Source organism: Ooceraea biroi, chromosome 11, assembly GCF_003672135.1.
Source record: "Ooceraea biroi isolate clonal line C1 chromosome 11, Obir_v5.4, whole genome shotgun sequence".
NCBI classification, from domain to species: Eukaryota; Metazoa; Arthropoda; class Insecta; order Hymenoptera; family Formicidae; genus Ooceraea; species Ooceraea biroi.
In genome coordinates this window covers 4,767,474-4,782,718 of record NC_039516.1, presented here as the reverse complement: position 1 = coordinate 4,782,718, position 15,245 = coordinate 4,767,474, and the positions used below count along the sequence as shown (strand labels likewise).

The following is a 15,245-nucleotide window of genomic DNA, read 5'->3' as shown; positions in this document are numbered from 1 at the left end:
GAGCCGTTCAGTCTCGCTTTTTTCTATCCGCATCACGTTCGACATTGTTTTCGACCAATCCACACGCGAGAAAAACAACAGAAAAAAAAGAGGAAGAGAAGCAAAGAAGAAGAAAAACGAAAGAGCTGAAAACGAAAAGGTGAGGGTTGCGTGGGAATTTTTGACATGCAAAAGGGTGAAAGGACAGATGTACCATGCATATTCACGACATGCATAACCACGTGCATGGTGTATCCATACATATTTTCTGTCCGTGAATCTACGTGAATAACGACATTGAAATTTCGGCACCGACATAAATTTCACAAGGAGAAACTCGTTTTTGAGGATTAGTTTGGAAGGCTTCCCCAGGACGTCTATCTCGTTCCTCGCTCGACCCGGAACCGTCGCGTTTCCGTTGAGCCGATACATCGATACGGTGTTTGAAATTGAGATACGACGTCTTAAGAAGCGAGATTCCCCGCGCATCGTTCCACGTTTTTCTCATCTTTTGCCTCCGCGTGCAAATGGTGCAAAAATCAACCCACTATCCATTTTCGTTTATACTATATCGAACAGTTTCGCCGATAAAATGATAACGACTACGCTAACTTTAAAATTAAATTTTAACTGAGGCTTTGATGGAAGTCCAGAATTAATGACAACATTCAGGAGAATTTTCTATTAACAATTTTATTTGTGAAAAATTTTTAAATATTAAAACTTTATAGATAAATGATATATGCCACATTGTATGCGATCGTGTGCGTGTATGTGAATATTTACATTCTTAATTTCATATCAAGTATTATTTAGATTATTTTTAGAAATCATTTAAATAATACTGTGTAATATTATCATCTATTGATTTAAATGCACTCTAATATAACATATCATATAAAATTAATTACATGTGTAATTTCTTTTCTATAATAATATTATATGTATTCGACTCGTTAATATCAGTGTACAAAGGTTTTATTATAAATACCTCGGATATCTATTCGGAAAAATAATTAATTAATGTCAGCAATACAATGGTTTTAAATATCTCATTAGTAGGAAAAGCGTCACGATAATATTGAAAGTTTTAATAATATTATTAAGAAATTATTCATACAGCTTGTTGTAGAAAATTCTGTTTAATATTGCAATATGTAAATTGAAGAATAAAAGGCGCGGTTTATTTTCCTATACGATGAGAGTGAAAATTTCATCGGGAAAGCGGGAACCGATGGTGTACCATTAATGCGATGACGTAACCAATTTTCTAGAAAGGAAAAATGGGATATTCTCGACTGAAAGCGGGAGCGAAATCCATGCGAAATAAGAAAGAATTCCGCGAGCTCCCTTGCGGCGACATCGATTGTTATGGAAATTCGCGGGACAAAAATTAATCTTTGGAAAACGGTCGCAGTTTAGTCATGAAATTTAACACAATTTCGCAATTTGCATCAATTTGTCACGACGAAAAATTGCCACGTTGCTTCCTGCTGTTGCGAATCACTCTAGTTTCCTACATCGGTAGTATGTATTTTCGCCAAAGGTCTGGCATTGATTCTGCAAACCGTCAAGGATGGTTATTTCTAAAAGAGACACATACGTAAACGACGAAATTCCAAAAAAGTCAAACGAACAAAAAAAACATTGTGGATAACGTATGCGGTGATCCGCGAAACGTGGACGTAACCCATGAATGAAAAGGCTCAGAAAATGATAATAATAAAGCGGTGTTATCTCGCGTAATTTCGAGCTCGGTTTTTCGCGAGCACGGCCGCGCGCGCGAGAGGAAATATGGTCACATTTTTGGAAACGAAAACGTGCATATTTATTTTAACATTTCACGCGTCCGTTGTTCGCGCTTGAAAAATATATGCTCTTACTGTTACGATAAAACGTACGCTTTGCTGTGCTGTTCGGCGTCGTGTTTAAAATCTCGTAAACAGTGCGAGCTGCTGGTTATGTGAGACGATAAAACAAAAATGCGGCGCGACCGCAATTTTCCATCGCGGGGGCGGAGAAAAAAAATTGAAAAACGACACCGGAATGTTATGAAATCATTTATCTTCCACTTCTTGCATTATGATTCGTCTCGATTACATAATGCACGTAATAAGATAACAAGCAAAAATCGTAGGAATTTTTGGATTACAAAGGAATAATGAAACGTTATGATAAAATAATGAGTCTGCAATAATATACATTACAAATCGCATGCGCGCGAATTCATCATTTACTCTCTCCATACGTTCTCTCATTCCTTCCAATATGCATGTACCGATGCATTAATGCCAAATATAACTATCCGCCGAAATAGAAGCTATTTATGTTTTTATTTTCTCGATAAATACAACAAATACAGCAAATCCTAAAACTGTTATTATAAATACAAGTAACATTATACTATATTTTTATCATGCTGTCCTTTTAGACATAGAAAGAAATATCAAAATTTTTACTACGATATTAATACTCAAATATCGACGGTAAAGTGACATTACGCTAAAACCTCTATCTATCCATCTCATAAGCCGCTGCATGAAGCGAGTACCATAGAAACTTGCGTAAATCAGCATCCTGCGCAAGGAAGATGAATGATGATCGCTATTCGCAATTGCAGGACGGCATGAGTCTGCTACAATTCACGCCGACTGTGGAGGACGAGGGGAAGTTTCTGGTGTGTCGTGCCGAGAATCCAAAGTTGTCGGAAGCCGGCATCGAGGATCGATGGAAGCTGAAAGTGCACTGTAAGTAATCAGACAATGATAATCAACGGTGCAGCGACGATTTGCGTATTTGCGACGATGGCATTTGTCACGATACGAATGACTTTTCCGTCCTGGACGTAATCAATGTTAACAGGGAGAACATCGCTCGGTGAATCTCGATAATTGAAACAAGAATTTTGCATAAATAAATGCATTTTGGTCCGCGATGGACACGAAGCATGTATAAGCGTGTCCAGTTTTTTCCTTGAAATATCGGCGTACGTAACGACTTCTTTGGCCATTACTACTCTCGGTGAAAGAAATGAATCCGATTATTCCGATAAATTCCGGAAAGCCAACGCGGAGCAAGATTTCCTCCAGGACAAAGCCGGCAGGCGGGCGATCGGAATTTCATTCGAACGCGTTCGAATAACGGGCGCCCTGTACGATCGCCCTCAGACAAGAACGATCCTCGTAAGTCTCTCGATCGTCCTTAAAGGAAAATGGCGCTCGTAGGGCGCTCCCTAGTATCCACCCTCTTTCCTCCTTTTCGAAGCGGGGAAAGCTAAGTGTTCTGGAGTTCAAAGGAGTTCAGTGACGCGATAAGTCATTTGTTATAATAATAGTGTTTAAATAATGTATTTTCGGTGGAATTCCGCAATATTTTATTGGGTTCTCAAGTTATTCTCAGCTTTATTACTTCGTTAAAATGCACATCGATACGTATCTTTAATTAAAACAACGTTTTCATTTCCTGTTTTTGCATATGTATGTATAAAACATTTTTTAACTTCACGTACTGATTAAATTAATGTAAATTGTTCACGTTATTTTATCGTCATATACAATTTTGCAAATTAATAGCTAATGTTTTTACTTTTGTTTGCGTTTTATCAAGTACATATATATTTGCCATTGTATCAAATATATAGTAACATAGCTGTGTCAAGAGATACGTATTTTAAAATTAGCTGAATCAACTTCTCATGGGAAAACAACGCAATATGCAATATTGTAATCACAGTGATAATCGACCGAAAAATAAAATCCATGTAATTAGCCAACGAATTTAAATATCCGGAGCTTGCGGTACGATAATAGGTTCATTATCCACTAAAAAATTTGTTAAACGCGGAGCGGGACTATCAGATAACATTAAACGACGAGCCAGGCTGCAAACGTTATTAAACGTTAATAAACGTTAAGCAGTATTGCAGAAAAACATGGTGTAATGAACGGTACGCGAACGTGCGGCAGATACGGTATGATAAACCGTAATTACCTGGTTACCCGATTGCTACCAAATTTACAAAAATCTGGATGAACAAGAACGCAACTGATATTCAATCTTTATTAAAATATAATGTACATCAAATGTAGTTTTTAATAAATAAATGATGTAATCGGCAAATCATCTTTCAATATCAGTCTTTCTTTTTTCAACGAAGTCAGAACAATCGATATTACAAAATAATAAGGTAATATCTGACAAAGTACATTTCTCAGTTCTCTATACGTGATTACATTCCGCCGTAAATTCTCAGGTTTCTATTTTATTTCCGTAAAAGAAAATTGCGCGGAAACATTAAAAACGGAATACCAATTCGAATCGGGTAGGTGCTCACTGCCCGCCCAGTACGTTACGGCTTTTCGCTACGGTACAAATTGAAGCAGCCGGGGTTGTACTGTGCGCAGTGTAATTGCTTGCCTTGACCACGCGGCGCGGAAGTAAACAGCCGGAAATAACCGCGTGCTCGGTTAATACTTTCGCCGTACGAAAACGTTAGGAAATTGCCGGTGCGCCGGTGGTACCGCTAATAAAGATAATAATGAAACCTCTGGGAATCGATTGCCGCGCAAACGCCATTTTTATGCAGATCGGCGAGGAATTTCATCCTCACGTAACGATCAATCTCTCCAAAACGTTTTAGAACCGAATTCATAAAAATTACATTTATATATATCCTAATACCAAGATCGTTTCTCAAGCGTAGAATGAAACGGAAGTAACACGAGAAATTTTACCTCTTTTATATTCTACGTATTTTTAGACGTCGGAAAATTTCATAAAAGATAACGAATCGATTAAAGCTTGAAATTATCGCGATATGAGAAAATTTGACGGGTAGATTAACTCATCGGAAGATAATTTTGCCACTTGGATTTTAACGTAATCATTTGATTATTCAATGCAATTATTCAAAAATAACAAGATTTCACGTTCCTCGAAGGAAATCTTCAGCTGCGCAATTTTAATCGAGATCGTCCAATTAAACATCATCCAGAGAGCTTACGGCGAGCGATATCGGCAATCACATTTCCCAGAAAGTTAGCATGTATTAACAGACCGTCGTTTCCGCTCCGGCGATCATACAGAGATCGGGTGGATCCTGCTCAAGCCTGCCTCGCTTACGCTTTGAGCCTCGACGTAATAATTTGGATTGGTTCCGCCGGTCTGAAGTGTCCTTACACGAACGTAAAGGGACATTAATTCGATTTCAATGGCTTGTGCGACGCATGAATGCATCACCGGCAAGAGAGTACGCGTGCAATCTCGCACACGCGAAAAGTAATGCGCTTGCTTGAGCGGGCGGATTCGAAAGTAAAAGGGCAAAATGGAAAAGGCCGTGCGCGTAGCGACCCTTTGCAGCATCGCGCACTCGCATCCGCTTCACAGGCCTATTCTTTCGGTATATTTTCAGTGTCATTCAAAGTGTCCATTTAAGAGAACCGGAAGCACTCTTCCATCTTTACGAGACATCACTCGCTGCTCGCGCACGCAATGATGCACGAGAAAGAAGACGCAAACGTAGATTGTTCCTATTCTATTCTGTTTCTGCGACCATTGCTGCGATCTGCTATGATTCAATATTCCCTTGCACTCCGGCAGTTTCTCCTCCGCTTTGAGATTACGTGGCCAGCAAATCCAGTTCAACGTTTCGTGCGTTGCGTAACGCGCGCGCGAATCAGGACCGTCTGCTTGCGCCCGTTGCAGAGAGATATCGTACGAGAGGTATCGTTATCCGTTTATTTACGGCTATCCATCCGATCGACGGCTGCCGCACACGGCGTATCCGGTATTATCCTCGCGCCCGCCGTTATATGCGAGCATTTGGCATTAGCTCGACGGTTAATCGCAACCGGTGCAGCCGAGAGGAATCCGCGACGAGATCTCGATCGCTAAACACGTGAGTCAATCTACCATCAATCTGCACGGGAATATGCTGCAAATCAGATATATCAGGCGATCTCGCCAATCGTCGTAACCAGGTTTTTAGTTGCTATAGAATGCATCAAAGAGAAGAGAAAGAGAGAGGGAGAGAAAGAGAGAATTTCTTCTCCAAATACACTGAAAACGTAATTTTCGAGAGAGAGAGATTCGCGCATTAATATTTATGATTATTTTAAATGTATATATTAAAAGTAATATTTCGTGTTTCTCGTACGCGGTAGCTACAGTAAAACAGGACGTCTGTTTTGTATGCGAATGCGGGTAGCCTTATTCACGGCGACATTTCCACAACTGCGAGGAGTATTATCGATGCACGTGACGCATACAACTGTCCGACGCAACCCGACGCGTCATTCCCCTTTTGTTTGTCTCAGAAACTGACATTTGCCGGCAAAACTACACGTGACAGCTGCCGTCGGAGGAATCAGCTCTCGACGCAGCACGCAGCTTGGTGACGTTAGTATGCACTGACAGTAATACAGAAAAGACTCCCGCTTTTCCGAATAACTTAAGGAGAGACTTCCTCAGTTTTGGAAAAGCAGAAGCTTAACTTTGTTTTGTTTTTGTTCAGTATTATTGTTCTAAGCTATTTAAAAAAGTATTGCAGGTACGATTATTCCGAAATGTACGTATATAATTTACACTAGCAATAAATCAAACGATTTAAATTTATTCGTCGCTAAAGACTAGACAGTGTAACAGTGCATTTAGTCTTTGTTACTTGTATCTGTTGGCATGAAAATATATATTAGACATAATCGGCATTAAAATTCCGTCTTAAGAATTACCGACGGTCTGGGCGGCGATATAAACCCTGGTACGAAAAATTTTCGAGACTGCGAGTTTGCTTGTATAATACGACATACTTTTGCGGGAGAACAACGCGGCGCCGTCCAGATTTTTCTGTTTGTCCCGCTCGTAAAATGAGTTTATCTCCATGGGAGGATACGAACGTGAAATAAAATTCGTTCTCGTTAGTCGGCTTCTACTCGCGTTTTCGTTATGACTTCGCGTCGCATAAAATGTCGCGGTGAAATGAAATTTGATTCGACCATTTGGCCCCGTCGTTTATCAAATTTACCTACATTCCGTAATATTAATCTCCCTCGACTAAGTATGTATATAACTTCGGGGGGTCTGTAAATAAATAATTTGTCTGCGTGGAGAGAGCTCTAATTTTAAAACCGCCTTAATTTTGAAAATCGAAAGATTTAATTATTCTAAAATACGCAGTGTGCTTTTTCCACATGTTTTTGATTTTCTTCCATGTTAACATTAAATGATGTTAAAATAAAATATCAGATATCAGTTTAACCAAGACAGGAAGTGAATATTGCTTCCAAAAATCGATACTTATTGTTACTCTGAATGCAGTCATCTGGAGAACACCATTGTTACGAAATCGAAATTTACGTGACGAGAGGTGTAACAACGGAAAACGAGTAAGATCTCGATAATAACTTTGGGTAGATTCGAAATGGCAATTGCTCGTATTTTCATGTAGCAAACACTACAGTGCAACGAATAACAATTATGTATGGTTCCATTAAACATTACGACATAGAGATACTTGCGTAAAACATAACGTTATGTGTATCACACGAAGCATTGATATTAATCTTGAATATATTTGAATGCATCATATACAAAAATGATTGCAACAAATTGCTTTAATTAAATGGTACACAGTTAATTAATAGTGAAATAAATATTTTGTAGCATCTCACTGCAAATCACAGGACACAAAAGATAAATGTCCATATGATCGAAACAAAATGAGAGATACACGAAGAGAGAACAGTCAAAAGCCAGGAAAAATAATTTTTCGAGAGATTTTAGACAGCATATAATTCACTCCGGGCGGATGACCAATACCGGCCGTCAGTTTTGAAAAAAAAGAAAAACAATGTGCGTCATCATCGTACGAATTGCAACGTTTAATTTTGTAGGATCACAAAAGCACACGTAACAAACCGTAATATAATAAAAACGTGATTCACGTCACAGAAGTTTAATAATTCATAACGCTTGAGCGATGAGTGAACGGATATGTATCGCTCTTGATCAACAATCAATATTTCATATATCCCGTGAGGAGTAAAATCAATTATAACATTACCTTGTTGCTGAGAAAGAGGCAAAGCGCGAACAGCGAAATTTCTACCAAATATATTTCAACCACGGCTGTCAGTATTCAATTAATAAACAATCGAAAAAAATGTTCAGTTTTCCCAAAATGACTTCCGAATTCAAATTCGTATATGCTCAATATTATTTGAAGTGGTAATCATATTTTCAGTTATTTTAATTCTCATCGAGATTTTCATTTCGACATTTTATACGCTTCATTGTGTTCCGTGGAGTTAACAATATTTCATACATATGTATATTATATATATATATATATAACCCTTGTTATAACAATACAATAAAAATGTAAGAATAATAATAGATACAGCGATTTTAGGGAATTACTAACCGAATAGTTAGATTTTTCAGTGTGACTTTTCGTTCTTGACAAGTCGATTAATAAATCTTTGAATTCAGTAAACGGAAAATTGCTTGCAAACAGAATTTGAAAAAGTACTTGCTTCAAAAAATGGCTTTATGTTTAAAGATCCTAAAAATGGCAAATAATATTGATACTCATTTTTTAAACAACATAGATGGGTCGCATTATCGATACGTGATGCCTATTCCCGCTTATGTTCTAAAACGTGATGTGTAAAGAATTTGATAGCATCGATATCGTATTTTTCAAGTGTAACATGACTAATAGTGAACCGATATCCGACGCTTTTGAACACATCGCCACTCGTATTCCGCGTAACCGTAGGCGAACTCGAATCGTTCATCGGGAAAATGGGTGGCTATTATTGTAATAAAGCATCCCATAACGCTGCAGTCTATCCTACCTAATGGTACAACAACGAATCTATCAACGTCAGGCTTGAGTCGACGGCAGTGGTAACGGCGTGCGCTTCCTCAAACGTAACATTACACGCTTATTTATTCGGGTTCGCATTGTATCGTTGTATAATGCGTATAACAGTATACAAAGTCCAAGCTACAAAATTAATCGAAAGATGAGCTTTTATCGGCATTCATTCTTGGACATACTCGAAACATCTTTCAGAATTAGGAAAAAGCGGAATTTACACATCGTTTCTTTCGAAATATGAGGCAAGCATTTTTATTCTGTATTCGATATTTTACAAAGTCAAATTCTAACGCAAATGTAGCGTTAGAATTTGACTATTTATGTGGAAATTAGGAAATCGTTCATCCGTTATATCTAATTTTACTTCGCGGCAGTAAAAAGAGAGCGACGATTGAGAAAGATCGGCTCATTGAGACCGCATAACGCCGCGTTCGAGCGATTAAATATCTCACGGATAAGACCTCGCAAGGGATCATTGGAGTAAAACAAAAGAAGGGCTGAAAGGGATGGACGACATTGCCCACCTGTAGCTGGTCGCGGATCGTCCGTTGTTCGAGTACGGTGGTTCGACGTCGGGCTTTTTATGTTTGTCCTCACTTCTATCTAATCGAAAAATTTAATAACTCGTGTCGCACGGAGATTTTGAATGCGCGATTCGCGACAGCCGAACGACGACGTCGTTCTTCGTGAGATCTCAGTCGGACGAATTTACGAGTGTGCATTGCGCTCGAAAGAAACGAGAGACAAATGTAACTGCATTTAATGGTTCACTCGAGTGCGATGAGTTCGATCGGCGACGACGCGTGAAATTTAATTCACCGTAATGTTAAACCTTCCCCTGATTTTATGTATATTGGATAAATCACTACGGAGAAAGAAACTATAATCGAAGACCTCAAAATTTATCACCCTTCGTGACTTGACTTTCCCCTATTCGTTATCCTATAAAAGCTGCGGTTGCTTTTTGGAGAGCTATTAGATCATTAACTAAGTAATCCGGGTCGTGTCTTGATGGCGATAAAAATATTGTAGCCAATATTTTGGAGAACTTTGGTTTTGTTTTTTAAAGATTTATTCTGTAGAACCTATTCTGTTATAAAATTAACATACAAGCTACGTTATGCTATCATAAGTATGTGTTTAGTTTGTTCATCGCCATGATCCGGATTATTTACTTAATTATAATTAATTAACCCGGATTAATTAATTAATTAATTAATTATCTAATAACTTAATTAATTATCTAATAACTTATGACAATAACTATTGATACTGACAATATATTTTTGTATGTTATAAATGGAAGAACAAGTGGAGGAACAATATTTCGCAGATCTTTTTTTACCTGCAAAACAAATAAAACTAAAAGTATTTCCGGTCCCGAAGAAAGACCAGAATATTTCGTACGCGCGATGCACGAGATGAATTCTCAAAACTGTGGTTTAAAGCACAGAGAGCCGCGGGTCAGGCGGTGAGTTTATGATGAAGCGGAAGGAAACAGGATGCCGGCTGCACTCCCGGGGAGCGGCAGAGAAAACGGGCGGAAAGAGGTCGACGACATCGTCCGTGTCACGTGGTTAACGATCTGTTCGGTCGCACGACGACGAGAATCGTCGTCCGGGGCGGAATGCGTGGCATAGCGCGTGTTCATTTACCGGAAAGCTATTTCCCACCCACCCATTACCGGACCGTCCGTGCCGCATGCCCGTTCCGGCCGTACCGTACGTACGACGAACGTGTGTGCGTGCGTGTGCAATTGCAACCGTGCACGCGTGCATTCTACATAAGGGAACATTACTTAAACCGAGCCCGGGCTCGTGTTTGTTATCCCGAAATGAATCGTCCAAAATAAAAGAAAAGTTAATCGCGCGAGTATCACGATCGCGTGAATGATGAGAGAAGTAGAGTCCTTCACGTCTATCCGTTTTGGCATAATTATACAGTATAAAAGGAAAGCGGATGCACGTGTATAGATGTAGACGACACGGCGCTTTAACGGAAATGAGATGTCCACGTTGAAGGATGAGAGAAATGTGTAAAGCTGTTCTCACATTTTGGTGCGCTTTTAAAAAGTCATTCAAGAGGTGTGATTAGTGAATTATTTGACGTCGGAAGGTTCCATCGTTTCGGTTTCTACCATTTCTGATATTCGAAACAAAAGTAAATTACTGGAGTATTCCGTTTATACGATAAATTTTGCGTTAGAGCTTGCGCCGCGGTAAGATAAAGTCCACCGCATGAATTAATCGAACTGGAGAAATCAGATCCCGCCGCGCATCCATGTACTCGGAGTATCGTGGACAAAGCAAAAGCAAAAATGTGCGTGGTTGCGGAGCTGTCGGTGGAGAATCGATTAGGCGAAATGAATCTTGCAAAGAGTATAAAAAACAGTTTTTCCGGACGGCAGAAATGATTTCTCGCGCGACCACCCTCCCCTTTCGTTCCGCTGCACCCTGGTGGCCCTCTACAAATCACAGCTCGCGATAAATGTTCGCGGCCGGTCCCGTGCGATTATTTATCGCCGTGAAAGCCGAGTGCGCGTTTTACAACGAGCTCTTACGTGCTCTTACACGACTGCGATGGAATAACTTGCAGATGCGAGCTAATAATTCGGTTACACTCGTCACTATATTCATTGTGCACATCCGCAATTAATCGCTCCATTTACGGGGGGGGGGGGGTGGCTTAAAGAACTTGGAATATCTGCTTATGAAGACAAATGTATATTCGCCATTTGACTCATCTCGCTGCTGCAGCTGTGGGATGTAATAACGTCATCACGCGTCTGACACTTCATAGTGTGTTCCGTGTCTCGTTGCGCGAATGGGGAAACATTCACCATGTGTTGAAGAACGCGAGATATACGTGCAGATCCACGTAGATTACGCGGTGAAAAATGAACGAAGGGGATCAGGAAAGAAGTATATTTAGACCGAGGACCGGTGTATGCAGAAATTATGTAAACGCGCTTCCTCTTAAACGCTCATGAGCTCACGATGTAATTTATCAAATTTAATACCGAGGTTTACGTTGCGCGACCGCTTCCAAGGTATTATTCTTGTTCGGCTTTTTATCCAGAGACATTAAAGCGTGCTCGAAACTTGCGCGCACTAATTATAACAAGCGGGATTAGGTCGAAGGAGGATAACGCGATTGCCGCGACGATGAATCCCGCGTCGCAATTTTCCGTGAAATTGACGATCCTGCGCCACGCCCGACAGCAATCTGCCGATTTCGCGCGCGCAAAATAGGGGAAGTTGCCGAAGTTGCTTGTCGTAAATCGCGAATTCGGGTCGCCAGGGTAGATGTCGAGTTGGGATAGAGAACGGACGTGGAAACGCGCGTCAAAGGGAGAGAGCGAAATGACGACGACGACGGCGGCGGGCGGCAGCAATAGCGGCGAGACGGCCGGGCATCTGATTAATAACCAGCGTCGCGCGCGACTGTCGCGGTGAAACAAGAAACGCCATAAATAACTATCTACGACTGTTTGCGCGCCGTCCGGTTGCACAAAATCGAGAGAGGAACACCCGAACTTGGTGAACGCGAGATCGCCGTCTAATTAATTAGCTCGCGCGGCCGAGTAATCGCGCGTAGAAGTCGCCCGCGAACTCGTTGCGAGGACGGAAGAAAACAAGGCGCGTTTCCGCGCGAACGCATTGTTCGAACGCATGGCGGATATCGCCCAGGCACATGTTTATCGTGTAATAATACCTGCACCATGCAATTACTGCTACTAAATTGCGAGACAAGCCGCGCGCAGCTTAAGTCAAAACGCGCGTGCACGAGCGGCTGAATTACTAAGATAATATTCGGCCTCTGTAAATACTAATAGCGTCGATTATTCAGCATTGCGCCGCTCCGAAATTGTCCTCCTGCTGTCAGCATCGCTTTAATCGCTCGAGCTTGCGTTAGCGCTTTCGGCAAGAGACGCAAAGAAGCCTGTTCGAACGCGCCACAAGCGCAAACGAAGAAAATACCTGATTTTTCATCGCGATTAAATATTTAATTTTTTATCGCGGTTTTCTATCTATCTTTCAATCATACAAATTTCATCCCGCTTTTAATCGATTATCATGCACGCGTAAAGGAAGGCGCGTTTTGTCCGTTCGCATGGTTGGGTTCTTAGATTCCGTCGCGTTCCTCGATCCTCGCGTGCGCCTGATGCAATCGCAGATAATTGCATTCAGCTCGGTGTCTGGGCCAGACCATCCGCTGACGGCTATTAATCCGATTCAGCTTCGCGCGTAATAACGAGGTGGAGGCGGCGGTGACGATGGCGACGGTGGTCGACCGACTGGCGGGCTGTGCTGGCCGGCGCGATTCGATTTCCTGCGTTAAGCTCGCGGAGCGCGCGGGCGGCACGGCGTAACTTCCGGGATATAATCGTGTATCGCGTGTCGCACGATCGGGTCCACCCGGCCATTAGATCCGGCTGTGTACAATGTAAACAGATTAGTTCGCCGACTCGAGGCGAAGCGGATTAATCGGCGGGCGACCGCCTGCGCCGCGTCGCCGTCTCATCCCGCCGCACGCTTATCCGCACGGCCGCGAGCGCAATGTGTATACGCACGTTGCGCGCACGCTTGTGCCATCCGCATCCGGCCACCCCCGAACGGAACGACGCGCGGCTGCCTGCGTTGGCTCGAACGTTGAAATTGCATTGCCGATCGAATCCGCGACACCCCCGCCGTCGTTCCATCTGATCGCGCGGCCGCGTCGCGACTCGGCGGTGAGCCCGTCCGCTGCCCGAGGCGAATTTGCACGATCCGCTTTTCACGAGCACCCCTGTCGTTTCGTAAAATTGCGAGGCTCGTAAAGATCGCAGCCGTGCTTTACGAGCACCACTCCGTCTCGTGCAAGATTGCGCGCGGAATAAAGAAATAAATTCGCAGAATCCGGAAATGCTCCTCGCGAGGTCGGAGAGAGGACCGGATGCTGGGGATGCTGTACAATGACGCCTCGTTTAGCTACGCGCGATGTCGACGAGCACGCGAATGAATCACTCGCTCCGGAATTGGTCAGCCGGGCTCGTCGTCAGTTATGCGGTTGCATAACGCGACGGCGAGCGCCGGTGTCGCGTCAGCTACCGTGTTTAACTATCGCGCCGTGGAACTTTGATTGGCTGGGTTCAACTTCGGTCCACGCGACCGCAGCCTCCTGTCTATCCGACGCGTCGTGTTCGCCGAACAAAAGAGCCGCGGCGATGCCTCGAATGTCGACTCCAACCCCAGCCCCGACAAATTGTTTGCCGTACGCGGGGTGTTTGAGTGATCGCTGATTGACGGTCGACGACGAGCTTGTTAGACCCGCACTAGTCAATCAGCGAGTTTAAATGAAGCCGTCGGCTAGTCCGATACTTTTAATAATGGCATTTGCGCGAATTGTTTACGCGGAAATCGACATCGGATTATTGTGGGATGTAGCGGTCGCGTTCATTGTTAGTCAACGTTGATTGTAATAGTAATTAGATCGAGATTGGATCGCGTTATGCAACGTTATCGGCAGACTGGTGTGTAGATGAAATTTACGCGACTCGATGAATGTTATACATGAAAGATCAAGCATCAATTTAATTAGTTTAAACAAATGACTAGTACAACACGGGCGCGCGCTATGCACGCACTATTTTATTTTTCAATATTAATAATGCCTAGAGTTCTCGATGATTTAAAATTCGTTAAATTAATAAATGAAAAAGTTCTAGCCCTTAGACATTTTTTCTTTTTCCGAGAAGTTCTGAGTTGTTGATATCATTATTTTTTATATTGCCTAGAGTTCTCTGCTATTGAAAATACCGTAAACTCAGAAATGAAAAAGTTCTCGAGTTTAAAATTTTTTTCTTCTCAGAGGAGTTCTGAGTTGATGATATCATTATTTATTATATTGCCTAGAGTTCTCTGCTATTGAAAATACCGTAAACTCAGAAACGAAAAAGTTCTACCCTTAGAAATTGTTTCTTTTTCCGAGCAGTTCTGAGTTGGTGATATCATTATTTTTTATATTGCCTAGAGTTCTCTGCTATTGAAAATACCGTAAACTCAGAAATGAAAAAGTTCTAACCGTTAGAAATTGTTTCTTTTTCCGAGCAGTTCTGAGTTGGTGATATCATTATTTTTTATATTGCCTAGAGTTCTCTGCTATTGAAAATACCGTAAACTCAGAAATGAAAAAGTTCTCGAGTTTAAAATTTTTTTCTTCTCAGAGGAGTTCTAAGTTGATGATATCATTATTTTTTATATTGCCTAGAGTTCTCTGCTATTGAAAATACCGTAAACTCAGAAATGAAAAAGTTCTAGCCCTTCGAAATTTTTTTCTTTTTCCAAGGAGTTCTGTGCTATTATTATTATACTAATAGTATTATTCGAAAACATTATTAATATTG

The 15,245-nt window shown here is 41.5% G+C and overlaps 1 protein-coding gene across 4 annotated transcripts in view; it reads left to right on the top strand.

Moving 5' to 3' along the window:
* Positions 1–15,245, top strand: part of LOC105275896 (hemicentin-1) — a 185,601-nt gene that overhangs the window by 124,201 nt on the left and 46,155 nt on the right. For all 4 annotated transcript variants that reach the window (XM_011333088.3, XM_011333086.3, XM_011333084.3 and 1 more), the window contains exon 8: positions 2,600–2,726. In XM_011333088.3, the coding sequence (XP_011331390.1) occupies positions 2,600–2,726 (127 nt within the window). The remainder of the gene's footprint in view (positions 1–2,599; positions 2,727–15,245) is intronic.